The 15917-nt window shown below is 46.4% G+C and overlaps 2 protein-coding genes across 6 annotated transcripts in view; one reads left to right on the forward strand and one right to left on the reverse strand.

The window, feature by feature from the left end:
• The window catches only part of LOC142496957 (nicotinamide N-methyltransferase-like), a 61051-nt gene that overhangs the window by 25780 nt on the left and 19354 nt on the right, over positions 1 to 15917 (reverse strand). The window contains exons 1-2 of one of the 5 annotated variants that reach the window (XM_075604080.1): positions 13542 to 14136; positions 5091 to 5162 (exon numbers count right to left, since the gene is read on the reverse strand). The exons of 3 other annotated variants lie outside the window; for them this stretch is intronic. In XM_075604080.1, the coding sequence (XP_075460195.1) occupies positions 5091 to 5145 (55 nt within the window). In that variant the 5' untranslated portion in view covers positions 5146 to 5162; positions 13542 to 14136. Of the gene's footprint in view, positions 1 to 5090; positions 5163 to 13541; positions 14137 to 15917 lie in introns of those variants that run through there. One more of the 5 variants, XM_075604081.1, reaches the window with a different exon arrangement.
• Positions 3084 to 8004, forward strand: LOC142496956 (nicotinamide N-methyltransferase-like). The gene is made up of 3 exons (XM_075604077.1): positions 3084 to 3394; positions 5735 to 5942; positions 6982 to 8004. Exons 1-3 carry the CDS (start codon positions 3247 to 3249, stop codon positions 7406 to 7408), a joined length of 783 nt encoding a protein of 260 aa, XP_075460192.1. The 5' UTR covers positions 3084 to 3246; the 3' UTR covers positions 7409 to 8004.

The following is a 15917-nucleotide window of genomic DNA, read 5'->3' on the forward strand; positions in this document are numbered from 1 at the left end:
CTCCCTGTGTCAGCCTCTCCCTCTCCCTGTCACCCTCTCCCTCTCCCTGTGTCACCCTCTCCCTGTGTCACCCTCTCCCTGTGTCACCCTCTCCCTGTGTCACCCTCACCCTCTGCCTGTGTCACCCTCTCCCTGTGTCTCCCTCTCCCTGTGTCTCCCTCTCCCTGTGTCATCATCTCCCTCTCCCTGTGTCTCCCTCTCCCTGTGTCTCCCTCTCCCTGTGCCTCCCTCTCCCTGTGTCTCCCTTTCCCTGTGTCTCCCTCTGCCTGTGTCTCCCTCTCCCTGTGTCACCCTCTCCCTGTCTCCCTCTCCCTGTGTCACCCTCTCCCTGTGTCACCCTCTCCCTCTCCGTGTCACCCTCTCCCTGTGTCACCCTCTCCCTCTCCCTGTGTCACCCTCTCCCTCTTCCTGTGTCACCCTCTCCCTCTCCCTGTGTCACCCTCACCCTCTCCCTGTGTCACCCTCACCCTTTCCCTGTCACCCTCTCCCTCCCTCTGTCGCCCTCTCCCTCTCTCTGTCGCCCTCTCGCGCTCTCTGTCGCCCTCTCGCTCTCTGTCGCACTGTCTCTGTCACTCTCTCTGTCGCACTGTCTCTGTTACTCTCTCTGTCGCACTGTCTGTCACTCTCTCTGTGTCTTTGTCTCTCATTCTCTCTGTGTGTGTGTTCTCTCTCATTCTTTCTCTCTCTGTGTCTGTGTGTGTGTGTGTGTGTGTGTGTGTCTGTGTGTGTGTCTCTCTCTCTCTGTGTGTGTGTCTCTGTGTGTGTGTGTGTGTGTGTGTCTCTCTCTCTCTCTCTCTGTGTGTGTGTGTCTCTCTCTCTCTCTCTCTCTCTCTCTCTCTCTCTGTGTCTGTGTCTCTCTCTCTGTGTGTGTGTCTGTGTGTGTGTCTCTCTCTCTTTCACCCTCACTCTCTCTCTCACACTCTGGATCTCTTATTTACCCTATATATCTTAACTGCCCTATACCTACACCGAAATAACCTATACTGCTTTCTTCCAGATCTAACTCTCGAGCTTCACACGGAAGACATTGGAATCCCCCCCTAACCCAGAAGACAGGTAGGGAACACCTCCCCTCCAATGTATAACATTGCGGGAAAGAGGGTACCTGGACATTGAGGGACTGCGGATCAGGTAAGATCCCAGGCGGGATTGCTGCTTTAGATATTGTGACGCAGGGACATCCAGGCACTAGTTATGGGGTTAAGGAACATTTACACAAACACACACACACACACGTAACAAGGACTAATTGTAGTATAATGTAATACAATAAATAAACTAATGTCAAAATGAATGTTCTTACTAGGAATTTATTCTTTTTTTTTTAAACCGGGTCTGGGGGTGGGACTGGGGTCGGGACTAGGGGCGGGAATAGGGCGGGGCTAGGGGCGGGAATAGGGCGGGGCTAGGGGCAAGACTAGGGCCGGGGCTAGGTGGCGAGTAGATTTTTTTGTTCGGCGAGTAGATTTTTGGGTGATTTGTCGAACACTGTATATATACTGTATATATATATATATATATATATATATATATATATATATATATATATATATATATACATTACATATACATACATACATACATACATACATACATACATACATACAGGGCTAATGTCAGCCTGGACTATGTGATAAAATATGATCATTTAAAAAAATATATGATTTGAAGCAGGGGATCTCCAGAGCTGAACCCCATTAATTTCATCTCAGGGACCCTCAGCTTCCCAAGATACACACCTCAGTAGGTGCAGCCGGTATCTCTCTGCAGTTTAATTGTCCTGTTCACGGCTTCCTTTTGGCCCACGGGACTCGGACATGGAACCTGAAGAGAGATAATGACACCCCCCACGGAGGTGTGTATAAAGGCAAGCAGGGGGTCCCCGGAGCTGCTATTAATGGGGTTCCGCTCCGGGGACCCCCTGCCTCAAACCTATTTAAAAAAAGAAAAAAAAATAGATTATTAACAATCCGCTCGGATTTTTAAATGCCAAATCCGTAGGCGTTTTTGGTGGTGGGGGCAGATTTGGCCTAAACTATCCGGGAAACGGATTTTGACTGTTCTGCCCCAAATCGACTGGCAGCCAAGGGTTCATATATGCACCGCGAACATTCGGAAAGCAAACTGTACAGTCACACTGCACCAGCCAGTCCTATGTGCTCATCCCATTCATTCACTTTAAGAGGCTCACAGCACATCTGTAAATAAGTCAAATAAATTGTGTCAAATAAAGGCAAAATGCTCTTGTGAATTTCTGTTCTTTTCCAATCTGCAGGAGAAGGAAGACGACGCAGAGAGGAGAATATGAGCAGCGTTCCTGGCTTGTGTAACTGCTTCATGCTATAAACAATCCATAGTGGAATGTTTCGGACACTTATGTAATTGACGGAAGGTGGGGATGGAGTAAGAGGAGAGAGGGAGGGAAAGAGGGGGTGAGGAAAAGAGGGAGTAAGAGTGAGACGCAGGGGAGAGAAATGCATGTGAGGAGGGGAGAAATGCATGTGAGGTGGGGGGGAGAGGGAGAAAAGGAGGGGGAGAAAAGGAGAGGGGAGAAATACATGGGAAGAGGGATGGGAATAGAGGGCGGTTGTGAAATGGGGGGGGGAATTGTGATACCACTGACACAACGCCTAAGGAGGGGTTTCACTTTATCTGACGTCACTGTGTGTTCAACAAGAGCTTGCACAGGCAACCCTCCCCCCCTTTCCCATTCTCCTCTTATCTTTATTGGGTCTCTGATAAGGACGCTTGATTGACAAACTCTTCCTCATTTAAAGGTCTCCAAATATGTCATTTAAAATTAATTTCCCCTAAAATAAAGCAGCCACACGTTTGCTATTAGGACAGTTAGATTAGTTCAGGGACACCAAATACACTGGAAAATCCTTCCTGAAAAGGTTACTTTTCTAGCTGGCTACATTGGATTGCCCTTTGGTATGAGGGAGTGTTTGAAACATGAGCCTTGTAGGCCAAACTATTGTAGTTCTCCGCTTCTCCTTCCCTTCTGGGACTACATATCTAGTCCTTGCCATACTCTGCACAGAAATATTCTTGCAATTCTACCAGCTATAAACACAGAACACATTACACAGGATAGGGAGGATAGTGACATTCCCAGTATTCCACATGACCCAGAGAATACCAGAGAAGGGGAACGCCCTCTCTGCAGCACATTAACTTGGGAGATAATTAACAACAGATTGCAGACACAGTGTGACCCCATCTGCAGCATATCACAGAGCCAAGATGTCCGGCTTCACTACAGCAAGCGAATATGAAAAGGAGTTTGATCCCCAGATGTATTTGAGCGAGTATTTTAATTTAGGATCGGGAAGTCTGGCAGATGATTATCTGAAATTCGTACTGGGCCATATGCACAAGACTTTTACTTCAGGTACGCCAACACTGACCCACGGGGGACTTTACTCTCGGGTTATCTCTTCTGTGCGTTACTGCAGGCTGCAACATCATATTTAATGCCTGAATCCAAGCTGAAAATGTAATATCTGAAAGTTTCTTCCTTTCATCCTCTACCAACCAGCAGCATATTTACCGTGTGACACTAACTTGTTAAAAAGGAGAATGTTGTTACTTATTAGGGAGGGTTAATTATCAAAGTCTCCAACATAAAGCAGCAAATCGGAAATCTTATGTAGTATTAGATAATAGTGACTTTTTGTTGTTTTTAATTCAACTCTTAATGACATTTTTTATGTTTTAATATACTGAGCATCGTTTGATTTCTATAGCAAGATCTTTGTAACACTTTGCTGTTTGTGATAATTTGTTGCTAATGCACTTTGAGCTGTAAACTGTAACAATAGATAATGTTACCTTTGTAATATCAGGATACATTGTAGCTGCTGAGTTACACTGACTGAAGGATTGATTGAAACTGGAAGGCGGCTATTTCATTAGGCATACAAGCAGGATTTTGACAGATTTATAACAGGAGCATCACACTATTGCCAGTTTTAATACAAATGTATATACATTGTCACATGCTTTAAATATAGGGAGGGGAGGGGGAACCCTGGATTGCTACTTTAATCTATTGGCAAAACCTGGTGCAAAAACCAGCAGTGCTATTTTCTTCTGCATACTGGTGGTGCTGTCCTGTTGCAGCAGTTTTGCACACTGCCCTATGGTGAATATATATCAAGCAGCGCAAACTGCGTCATTGTGACCCTGTGTCACTGTATGAAGGTGCCTTTGGGGAGTAGATGTCAGAGCAATATTATATTGAGATGTCTCGCTAAAACTGGCACAGTTTTCCTCTCTGCGTTAAATACATTCACCAGGTTCAGCCGCAGTTGACCTTTGCTCCTAACTGACCTGCATAACCTGTATCAAAGACCAGTCCTCAAGAACCCCCCCAATAGGTCACGTTTTAAGGATATCGCAGCTTCAGAACAGGTGGCTAAGTCGAAAACTTGTTCACCTCAATAGTCATCTCCCAATGACCATGCAGCTTTCTATGAGCTGGGAAGACCACAAGGCGTTACTGTGATCCCACTTGTCCGATTAAGAAATGTAGTGATATCTCGGGTGTCCCCTGGAGGTTAGGTGACTGTGGATCACCAATGAGAGACACCATGGTTCATGTATTAAATATATATATATATATACACCACCCAAAAAAATAAGCAGAGCCGACTCCTAATTTAAAGCTCACAGCATTATACTGTAGGTGCCTATTGATCAAACTCCCCTATTGCAAAAAAAGAACACCAGATGTATACAAGGCAAACGCGCCATTTTTATGGTATGGGTTGGTGGGGGGTAAGGGGGTTGAACGCCACTTGCTGCTTTCAAAAGAACTTGGGGCTGTGGTCGAAGAGTGACCATATTACAGTCCTCAAGGGCTACCAACGAGTCAGGTTTGCAGGATATCCCTGCTTCAGCACAGGTCATGTCATAACGACTGAGCCACTGATTCAGCCACCTGTGCTGAAGGAGTGATATCCTGACCTGTTGGTGGCCCTTGAGGACTGGAGTTGACCACCCCAGTATTACAGGGTACAGAGCACAATTATGTTTGATTTACATTCCAAGAGTATCACAGCCGTTTGTATTTATCAGTCTCCCACCTGTAATAATGGAACAAAGCCGGTACAAGCAACCCATGGTCCCATGGAACGTCATGGAAATCAGGAGGTAACCTAGAGTTCAAAAATCAGCAAATAAAAAAATAATAATAAGTATGGATTTAGGCCCATATTGATTAAGCAGTGCTATTTTGCAAGACAACGTCTAGCGCTAGAAATATCTTACCGCCCATTTAGGTGAACGGTGATAGAAGATGTTGTGTGGACTAGTACGGTGCTGCGTAATAAACAAGGGCTTACAACTGGCGATTGAAAAATCCCACATCTATAAGTATTTTTAATTCATATTTAAAGTTAGTCGGTTGTGATATGTTTGAATAGAACAATGGGAGAGTTCTTCATACAGTAGGTAAATGACAGGCATGTGAGCCTCACAAGTTTCATCATCAGGTCATCCTGCAGAAGACATTGTGACCTCTTGACCATGCATATGGAATAGAAATTAGTGAGGTCGTGAAAGCCCATGCACTGTACGTATAAAAGTAACTCATCTTGATCCTTCTTACAATGGATAAATATATCATCTAGTGGTTATTGTGCATTTTCATTGTCCCAGGAGAACATCACACGGTACTTATGAACCTAAGAGGGTTCATTCATTCTCTAACATCCATGTTTTCCACCAGGGGGGGTGACGGGAGACACCCTTATTGATATCGGGACAGGTCCCTCCATTTACCAGCTTCTCTCCACCTGTGAATCCTTTAAGGAAATCATCGCCACATGGTTCACTAACCGAGAGCTCAAGGAGCTGAAGAAATGGCTGAATAAAGACCCTGGAGCGTTTGACTGGTCTTCCACAGTGAAGCATGTTTGTGATCTCGAGGGAAACGGGTATGGAAGTAACCATATTACTTTTCTAATAACCACTTCAGGAACCTCATTTTAGATTAGTACAGTAGAGCAGTGGTGGCCAACTCCAGTCCTCAAGGGCCAAAAAAAGATCAGGTCTACAGGCTATCCCGGCTTCAGCACAGATGGCTCAGTCTTCGACACCTCAGAAATATTAAACACCGTGTTTGTAGATTTTAAAGTCGGGGGACATGTCATCCTGGATTCAGGGTGTGGCCGTCTTGGAATTGTGATATAATTTATTATTTTAAAGTGCATTGTGCTTCATTACCGATTGCTGTGCTTTCTGGGACAGCACTCGGCCCAGACCTGTTCTCTTCCTCACTATTGCTGCATAAAATACTTCGTAAAGAAGAAGTGGGTGGATGAGGATATGTAAAAAAAAATCAATGCACTTCAGCCTTCCACTGTCAAAAATATCATCTATCCAAGATGGCTGCCTCCTAACCCAGAATGACTCCTGTCCCCTGTTGCCAAGAAAAGAACCTGCAGTCTTAACTAGTGAGGTTTTCTACCACCCTCTCCCTCATTTCTCCCCACGCCCTGGTGCTTCTCCACTCCCTTTTAGATTTTAGCCCCCATGTTTCCTTCTTACCTCCTTGAAGCAGAATTGATTTAAGCAGTAACCCCTCCCCCCCACACCCTGTCAAAACCAAATTGAATTTCTCATTATCTGGATCAAAGGCTCATGATAAGAAACTAAATCAATATGGCTGCCACCCCCAAAAGGAAGACTTTGCGACTTTGTACTAACTACTAAAGACACTGATGTCTCTGAACACAGGGGATCAAAAATAGTGAAAGAAATTGTGCAAAATGAAAGCCGTAATCTGTGCTGCTCATTTACCTGAATCATGGGGGTCCCCAGAACTGGAACATGATGGGGTAAGCCCTAGAGGACCCCATGATTTGGGTTATGGGGGGTGGGGGGGAGGATGAGCTGCACAAATTGCTTCCTTAAATTTGCACTCTTTTTGTACGCCATGTTGTATTTATAATAATAACGAATGATGTGTTGCAGTGGGAAGCTGAAGGAGAAGGAGGAGATGCTGAGAGGGAAGATCAAGCAGGTTTTGATGTGTGACGTCAGTAAGAGTAACCCACTGGAGCCTGCTGTGGTACCTAAAGCTGACTGCCTCACTGCCACGGTGTGCCTGGAAGCTGCCTGCAAAAATTATGAGGCTTACGGCACTGCGCTGAGAAACCTCTCCTCTCTACTGAAACCTAATGGCTGCCTACTGCTCGCAGGAGACCTGGGAGCCAGTTACTACCAGGTTGGCCCAAACAAGGTGTTCTCTTTGTCTGTGAATGAGGATTTCCTGCAGAAAGTGCTGACAGAGAGTGGCTACATCATCAAGAAGCTGGAGGTCTTCGGGAAGCCGGAAGATGCCACCTTTGACACGTCAGATTATGAGGGCTTTTATTTCCTTCACGCACAGAAAGGCTAGGTGTTGTGGAGTTGGGGTTCCAGTGGTGTTTCTTTGGTTCTGTGCCATCCTTTTATTTCAGGGGTGGCCAACTCCATTCTTCAAGGGCCACCAAAACCAGGTTTCAAGGATATCCCTGCTTCAGCACAGGTGAACCAAGGATATCCTTGAAAACTGTCCTGTTGGTGGCCCTTGAGGACTGGAGTTGGCCACTCCTGATTTATTTCCTCTCCAATAAAAAAAATGATAAACCGAAACGAATAAAGGTGTTACGTGCATCTTGGCTTTGGGGTTCTCATAGCTTATCGATTGTGTGAGAGTTTCTCCCTTCTACAACAAGACCCATAACAATGTCTCATGTGATGGTATCCAAGAAGAGAGCGTGCATACACTACACTATAACCAAACATTTAAGTGTATGATACAGTAACAAGCACATTCATTGACACTACGATAAGGTCCCTATGCTTGGTTTACTACAACATAAGGACATTGTTATACTCTATATTTGTACCATGTATTTCTTTACCTTTACAGCATGTATCAAAGACCCCCCAAAAATCCAATTGTATCCACTGCTAACCTTTTCTTTAATAAATATTGCACCTTTTTCACCACTCTTGCTTCTGTTTTGCAGCTGGGAGACTTGGATACATACCTCCTATGGTGTCTAGGGCACTTGGAGTCTAGTAAATATACCCCGAGACTTTAAAGTTTAAAAAAGTCACACAGTGGAATTAAAGTGCTTTTTTGTGCACTTGGGGGGTAAACTACAGTGTATCACACCAAAAGTATGCAACAAACTGCACCAGATATAGCAAAGAACAAATACTATTGATTTGCATCACTTAGGCCTTGAGTTCTATTAATAGTGTTGACATGTGGCTTCTCCAAAAATACTGGATACAATGGTGAATGATGCGACACGGTCGAGACACGCACACATGCAAATGCACAAACCTCTCAACTCCATGCTGTTTCCTCCTCTCTTTGGCTCCTGACACCTCCTCCTGATTGGCTGCATTCCCCAGCAGCAGCCAATCAGGATGGAAGAAGCTGCCCAGCCCCCTAGCAACAGCCCTGCTCTCTCCCTGCTCTGGTGGAAATCCAGCAGCCCTGCAAGCCATACAGCCCACTATGTCCAGAGAGGTAATACCAGTATACACATAAATGCACAGTGAGGTAATACCGCTATACACATACATGCCCAGAGAGGTAATACCGGTATACACATACACGCCCAGAGAGGTAATACCGGTATACACATACACGCCCAGAGAAGTAATACCGGTATACACATACACGCTGTAACGATGCGCGGAACACAACCCCTGCGGCTTGTTCCTTCCTTACCTGTTTACGCCGCCCTCTAGCTGCGAGTCAAGATCCTGTGTCTTTAAGGATTCTGAAGCAAGCAACGCCATCTTGCTTTCTGGCAAACCCTGCCCTCTTCCTACTGACAGGAAGAAAGCCTCTCTTTGACTTTCTCTCTGCTATTAGTCTTTTGCTGCCTGCCCTGGTGCCTGCTGGTACTCATCGCATACTGTTCCTGCCTGGAGTTCCTTGGGACTTTTACTTATCTCCTGTGGATTCCGGAAGACTGGGTCAGTCACTCTTATACTACTGAGGTTAGTTTACCTTCGGGTAGTGTAGGTACCTGCTTAGTAGGGTTCACCTTGACGTGGTAGCAGGCTTATAATTCCTTGGCCAATGGATTAGACTAAGAACCCTTATGTTATGTTTAGTTTCGCTGCACCTTGCTGTTTCTGTCACTATGCCTTTAAGAAGTCTGGACGTTCTCCAGGAAGCAATCCTTCTCTGGATGTTACCTTGTGCTCTGGACTCCATGCCCATGTTCCATGTTCCTGGTTTCCGTTTCCAGACTCCCGTGCTGAAGCGTTGGCTTCCCACCCTCCCACGCTGGTGCCTCAGAACGCACGCACTCCCGCTCTGCTGTCAGAGCATGCGCGCACATGCAGCTGGATCACTCGTGTCTCTGAGCCAGGCACCGCACCTCCGGACGCGTCGCGCATTCTCATGCGTGCGGCGTGGTCACGTGACTACGTGCGCCGATCCCCAGCTGCGCGGCAACTTACTCCCTTCGCATCCCCTGCGGCCTCACCATCTCGCTAACGGGCCCTTCCCTTTCCCTGCGCTTGTGAGGAGAGCACAAGCGTAACACACGCTCAGAGAGGTAGTACCGGTATACACATACACACCCAGAGAGGTAATACCGGTATACACGTACACACCCAGAGAGGTAATACCGGTATACACGTACACGCCCAATAGAGGTAATACCGGTATACACATACATGCCCAGAGAGGTAATACCAGTATACACATACATGCCCAGAGAGGTAATACCGGTATACACATACATGCCCAGAGAGGTAATACCGGTATACACATACACGCCCAGAGAGGTAATACCGGTATACACATACATGCCCAGAGAGGTAATACTGGTATACACACACACGCCCAGAGAGGTAATACCGGTATACACATACACGCCCAGAGAGGTAATACCGGTATACACATACATGCCCAGAGAGGTAATACTGGTATACACACACACGCCCAGAGAGGTAATACCGGTATACACATACATATGCAGAGAGGTAAAACCGGTATACACATACACGCCCAGAGAGGTAATACCGGTATAGACATACACGCCCAGAGAGGTAATACCGGTATACACATACACGCCCAGAGAGGTAATACCGGTATACACATACACGCCCAGAGAGGTAATACCAGTATACACATACACGCCCAGAGAGGTAATACCGGTATACACATACACGCCCAGAGAGGTAATACCGGTATACACATACACGCCCAGAGAGGTAATACCGGTATACACATACACGCCCAGAGAGGTAATACAGTGGCGACCGCTTTTATTCTTCTGCGGCCTTTTCCACACGATTTAAAAAATCGCGGGCAAATCGCGGGATGATGTGGCCCAGTCACGGCCGTTCCCGGCCGTTTTGTGCGCCTGCGGGCATTGCCGGGCATTGCCATTGTCTAGTGCAAGCGCGCCATTGTTCAACGCTAAGCGCTTTCTTTGTCTAGCGCTATTAGCGCTATCAGCTGTTGTCAGCTGTTTTCGGGCAGCTTTCGGGCCGCGCGGAGAAGACACGTGACCACCGGCAAACATGCCCGAAAATTTTCGGGTATGTTTTAGGATAAACGTGGTCGCAGCAGTACCAGTATACACGTACACGCCTAGAGAGGTAATACCGGTATACACATACATGCCCAGAGAGGGAATACCGGTATACACATACATGCCCAGAGAGGTAATACTGGTATACATACACATACACGCCCAGAGAGGTAATACCGGTATACACATACACGCCCAGAGAGGTAATACCAGTATACACATACATGCCCAGAGAGGTAATACCGGTATACACGTACACACCCAGAGAGGTAATACCGGTATACACATACACACCAGAGAGGTAATACGGTATACACATACACGCCCAGAGAGGTAATACCGGTATACACATACACGCCCAGAGAGGTAATACCAGTATACACATACACACCCAGAGAGGTAATACCGGTATACCATACACGCCCAGAGAGGTAATACCGGTATACACGTACACGCCTAGAGAGGTAATACCGGTATACACATACACACCAGAGAGGTAATACGGTATACACATACACGCCCAGAGAGGTAATACCGGTAGTGGCGTAGCTAGATATCTGTGGGCCCCCGAGCAAAAATATTTTCAGGGCCCCATTAATATTAATTCTGACTGCAATTTTTTTTTCCTACCCCCATCCTCTCCCTGATCCTCTATCTCATCATCTCTTCCCCTTATCATCATCTCTACCCCTCCTCATCATCTATCCCTCCTCATCTCCACCATCCTCGTAATCATCAGCTCTCTCCCTCTCTTCAACATCAGCTCACTCCCCCTCTTCACTCCCCCTCTTCATCATCATCAGCTCTCTCCCCCTCGTCATCATCAGCTCTCTCCCCCTCGTCATCATCAGCTCTCTGTCCCTCTTCATCATCATCATTATCATCAGATCTCCCCCTCTCCCCATCATCACTCCCTCCATCTTCACTCCCCCACATCCTCACTTCCTCCCCCCATCCTCCCATCATCTCTCTTCTTCATTTCCCCATCCTCTCTCCCCTCCCTTCCCCCTGTTCTCTCTCTCCCCTCCCTCCCATCCTCTCTCCTTCCACCCCTCCTTTCTCCTCCCCTCCCATATATACACACAAACACTACACCAGATATAAACATGCAACATTAGTGTAACACACACACCATATACAGACACACTTGTTTTCAACATATTTAAACAAACACTAAATATACAATATACAATATACAATATATGCATGAAAAGCACTTATGTATTAGAAATACACACTTATAAACACACACACTCGCCAACACAGCAGGCACACATACAGACACAAACTTACACACACACACACACTTACCGGAGACAACTGCTGTGACTAGCCATCGGGGCCCCGCACTACAGTAACGCCACCCCCCGCAGCTGTCTCCCCCCACAGTACCGCCACCCCCCCTTGCCATACCCCCGCAGTACCACCCCCTGTGGTGTGTCCCCCGCAGTACCACCAGCCCCCCCCCAGTACTGCCAAAGCCCCGTGGCTGCCAGCCCTGCAGTACCGCCACCCCATGGCAGCTCCCCCCCGCAGTATCGCCACCCCCCACGGCCATCCCCCCCGCATTACCGCTGTGTCCCCCACAGAAACGCCAGCCCCCCACCCACAGTACCACCTGCAGTCCGCCAGCTGCCGGGCCCCCACAATAGTGCAAGCCCCCCCCCGCAGTACCGCCACCCCGTGGCCATTCCCCTCGTAGTACCGCCACCCCCTAGCCGCCATGTCATCGTCGTCCCCCCCCCCCGCACCCAGCATCCTGCAGCCACCGGCCTAACGCCCCCCCCCCCTCCTTCCCGCAGTAACGGCCCCACCAGTAGCAACCACCGGCGCCCCCCATTAGCAGCCACCAGCCCACCCTGCAGCCACCGGCCTAACGCCCCCCCCCCTCCTTCCCGCTGTAACGGCCCCACCAGTAGCAACCACCAGCGCCCCCCATTAGCAGCCACCAGCCCACCATGCAGCCACCAGGCCTGACCTGAGACCATCCACAAGGCAAGTCTGATTTTTATTTGTATTGGGGGGGGTGGGGGTATATTTTTATATGTATTGAGGTGTGGGCGTGTATTTTTATATGTTTAAAATTTTTATATGTATAAGTAAAAGTTGCATGCTAAAAATTTTTTTGACGTGGCCGGTGCGCTATGGGTGCCTGCTCCTTTCATTTGTCCTGGGTCCCATGATTTCTGTTGGCAGCCCTGCTGTAGAGACACAGATGGGCTGCCGACAGGGATGTGAAGAGACACAGATGGGCTGCCGACAGGGGGGTGAAGAGACACAGATGGGCTGCCGACAGGGGGGTGAAGAGACACAGATGAGCTGCCGACAGGGGGGTGAAGAGACACATGGGCTGCTGACAGGGGGTTGAAGAGACACAGATGGGCTGCCGACAGGGGGGTGAAGAGACACAGATGGGCTGCCAACAGGGGGGTGAAGAGACACATGGGCTGCCGACAGGGGTGTGAAGAGACACAGATGGGCTGCCGACAGGGGGGGGGGGAGCGGGACCACCAAGAGCACGGACACCCAGGCATTGCCCAGGCTATAGCTATGCCCCTGATTTTGTACTGGACAGTGTCATAATATAGGACAGTCCAGTTCAATACTGTACACCTGACAACCATAGTTATATACCAGAAAGAACAATAAGAATAAAAACTAAATATTGGGATTTACAATATGACCTGTACTTTATCTGTAGGATGGCCCTATGCTGGCCAACCCATGACAGATGTATAAGTGAGAATTCAGTGGACGTTCAGAGAGATCTCCTTACTTTCCACTGACCTGTATTTGTATGACAGAGAAGCTTATAATGATAATTAGAAAAACTGACTATGGACTTCTAGAAGTGTACAGAAAAATATATGTAATCAATTGCAATGTTGGGTTAAAAAAATGGAGCATATGTAGAGTTATAGGCACTATATACGAGGTGGACTGATGGTAAAGGACCGGGTATAGACCCGCAGATACCTGACTGTGACGCCAAAGGGGAGATAATGTTTTCCACGGCAAGTCAGCTGCAGCTGTCACAGATAGTCCAAACCTTGTTTCTTTATCCGGTGTAGAGTAGTCACGTCTACTCACAAGAGCTCACCGTTCCCCTCTCCTCATGGCAATGCAGTTCACTTAAAGAAAGTGTTCAGCGTCCCTCTGTGGCGTCTCATACTCCTTGAGAAAGCGCCTGAGTGAGCGTAAAACGCGTGGGAGGAGGATTCTTTTTGTTCGCGGATGCTGTATCTTTTTTATGTAGTTTAAATAAAAAGTTTTTATCTCTTTTTTTGGCTGGTGAGCTCTAATTTTTCATGGAGCGGCTGTGCTTCTGATCTTTTCTTCTATTTGAAGCTTATAATGATGACTCCATCATTAAATTCACCATTTTGACCAGAAAGTGGGCTTCATCTGTAAACCAAGGAGCCACCCAGGATTCCCACATTCAAACTTCATTCCTTTTGGTCCTACGTGAAACTTGCATGGCCTCTCTGAAAACTTAGGGCTAAAAACCCGGACACAATATTTGTGTGACCTCCATCAGCTAAGAGAACTTTGCTTGTTTTTTGTTTTTTTTGGAGAGCATGCTTATGTGTGTTGAAATGCAAACACAAATACAGAGTGTGCACTTTATAATCTTTGGTAACATCCAACCCTTTACACAGCAGCACCACATGTTGAAACACTGTCTAAGGTCCTAACAAAATAATTGTTGTACCACAGTGGTGCTCAACTCCAGTACTCAAAACCACGACAGATCCAATGTGATCGTTCTTCCTGTAATTAATTACAGGTTAATAAGAATTTTAACCCAGAGATTGTTAGGACCTGCTACGGTCATACCTTGAAAGTGGAAGCAGGCTTAAGATGCTTTGGCCAAAGGGTTAAACTAAATGACCATTTTTTCAAGAGAATATATAGGTATTTCACTGTGTATTTTTGTCACATTGGAAGTAGCTTTGGACATCTTTGTGTTTTTTGTTGTATACATTTAGCCATGCCCACTAGCACTCCTTTTGACACATAATATATATATATATATATATATATATATATATACATATATATATATATATATATATATATGTGGTAATGGTAGGGGTTTCTCAGAACTTGTTGGGTATCTGTGTGTTTATTAACTGTGTGCAGCTGGTCAGCTGCTTTTGGGAGGTGTGGCCCCTCCACCCCAAGGTTTAAGCTTACCCTCCCCACTTTCCAAGTTGGCAGATCAGTTTCATTTTGCCAGGTTACGACAGATCCAATGTGATCATTCTTCCTGTAATTATACAGGTTAATAAGAATTTTAACCCAGGGAGTGTTAGGACCTGCTACGTCATGCCTTGAAAGTGGCAGCAGGCTTAAGACGCTTTGGAGCAAGGGTTAAACTAAATGACCCTTTTTTCAAGAGAATATATAGGTATTGCACTGTGTATTTTTGTCACATTGGAAGTAGCTTTGCGCATCTTTGTCTGTTTTTTGTTGTATACTTCTAAGAGTGTACTGAAAAATATATGTAATCAATTGCAAAGTAGGGATACAAAATGGAGCATATGTAGTGTTGCGAAACACGTCAGAGTATTTCTGCTCTGTGGATGTCTATTTTTGATGAATAAATGATTTTTTATTCTAACTAAATTGCGCTTGGTTTCTTCAATATATGGAGGGCAGAGACCGCCATTGCAACAGCATTTTTTTCTATCCATACAAACCGGCTGGAGCACGCCGCTTCAGCGTTGTATGTGGGCATTCGTTTCACCATATCAACATCACTCGGCAGACATCAGGAGGGAACTGTGAGTACTTGCCAGCTGATTTTCACTGTGTGGAGCACAGGGTGTTAGTGAGAGTAGCAGTTGCGGAGCTCAGCGATTTACCGTGTGACACGCTTAACGGCGTGTGCATCGGTATCTCAGTCTCACTTACTGCTTGTCAGCCCCCCACCCTGAGTGAGTCCATTCACACGCCAAGTGTTAGAAGCCTAATCTGTTATTTAGCCCCTATACACCCTGTCTGAATTCTATTGAAGCAAGAAGCAAAGTATTATTCTACTTTCTCACTGCTATTGTTGGAGCATCAGTATTTTTTTCTATATTTGATATATAAACCACATTGTTTTTATCTTTGGCTTATCTCTCGTAGTAATTAATTATATGTTTGATATGTGCTCTTAAGATTCCACACCATAGGTGGCTGCAGCTGCATTGACTTGAAAGGTCCTTTATGGTATTTAATAGGAACTGTCCCCACATTTACATGTAGGATTACATTTTTATTTGTAACAATATATAATTTCTGCCGCACTTTCCGCCTTCTTCTGGAATGAGCTCTTTCTCTATAGATTCTGCCTATTCTTGTAGC

This window comes from Ascaphus truei, chromosome 6 (assembly GCF_040206685.1).
Source record: "Ascaphus truei isolate aAscTru1 chromosome 6, aAscTru1.hap1, whole genome shotgun sequence".
Taxonomy (NCBI): domain Eukaryota; kingdom Metazoa; phylum Chordata; class Amphibia; order Anura; family Ascaphidae; genus Ascaphus; species Ascaphus truei.

Excerpts from the sequence above, each read along its gene's own strand:
- LOC142496956 (XM_075604077.1), top strand. The coding sequence starts at position 3,247 with ATGTCCGGCTTCACTACAGCAAGCGAATATGAAAAGGAGTTTGATCCC. Across the intron at positions 3,395-5,734 it reads GCACAAGACTTTTACTTCAG|GGGGGGTGACGGGAGACACC; the intron begins GTACGCCAACAC and ends GTTTTCCACCAG. Across the intron at positions 5,943-6,981 it reads TGTGATCTCGAGGGAAACGG|TGGGAAGCTGAAGGAGAAGG; the intron begins GTATGGAAGTAA and ends GATGTGTTGCAG.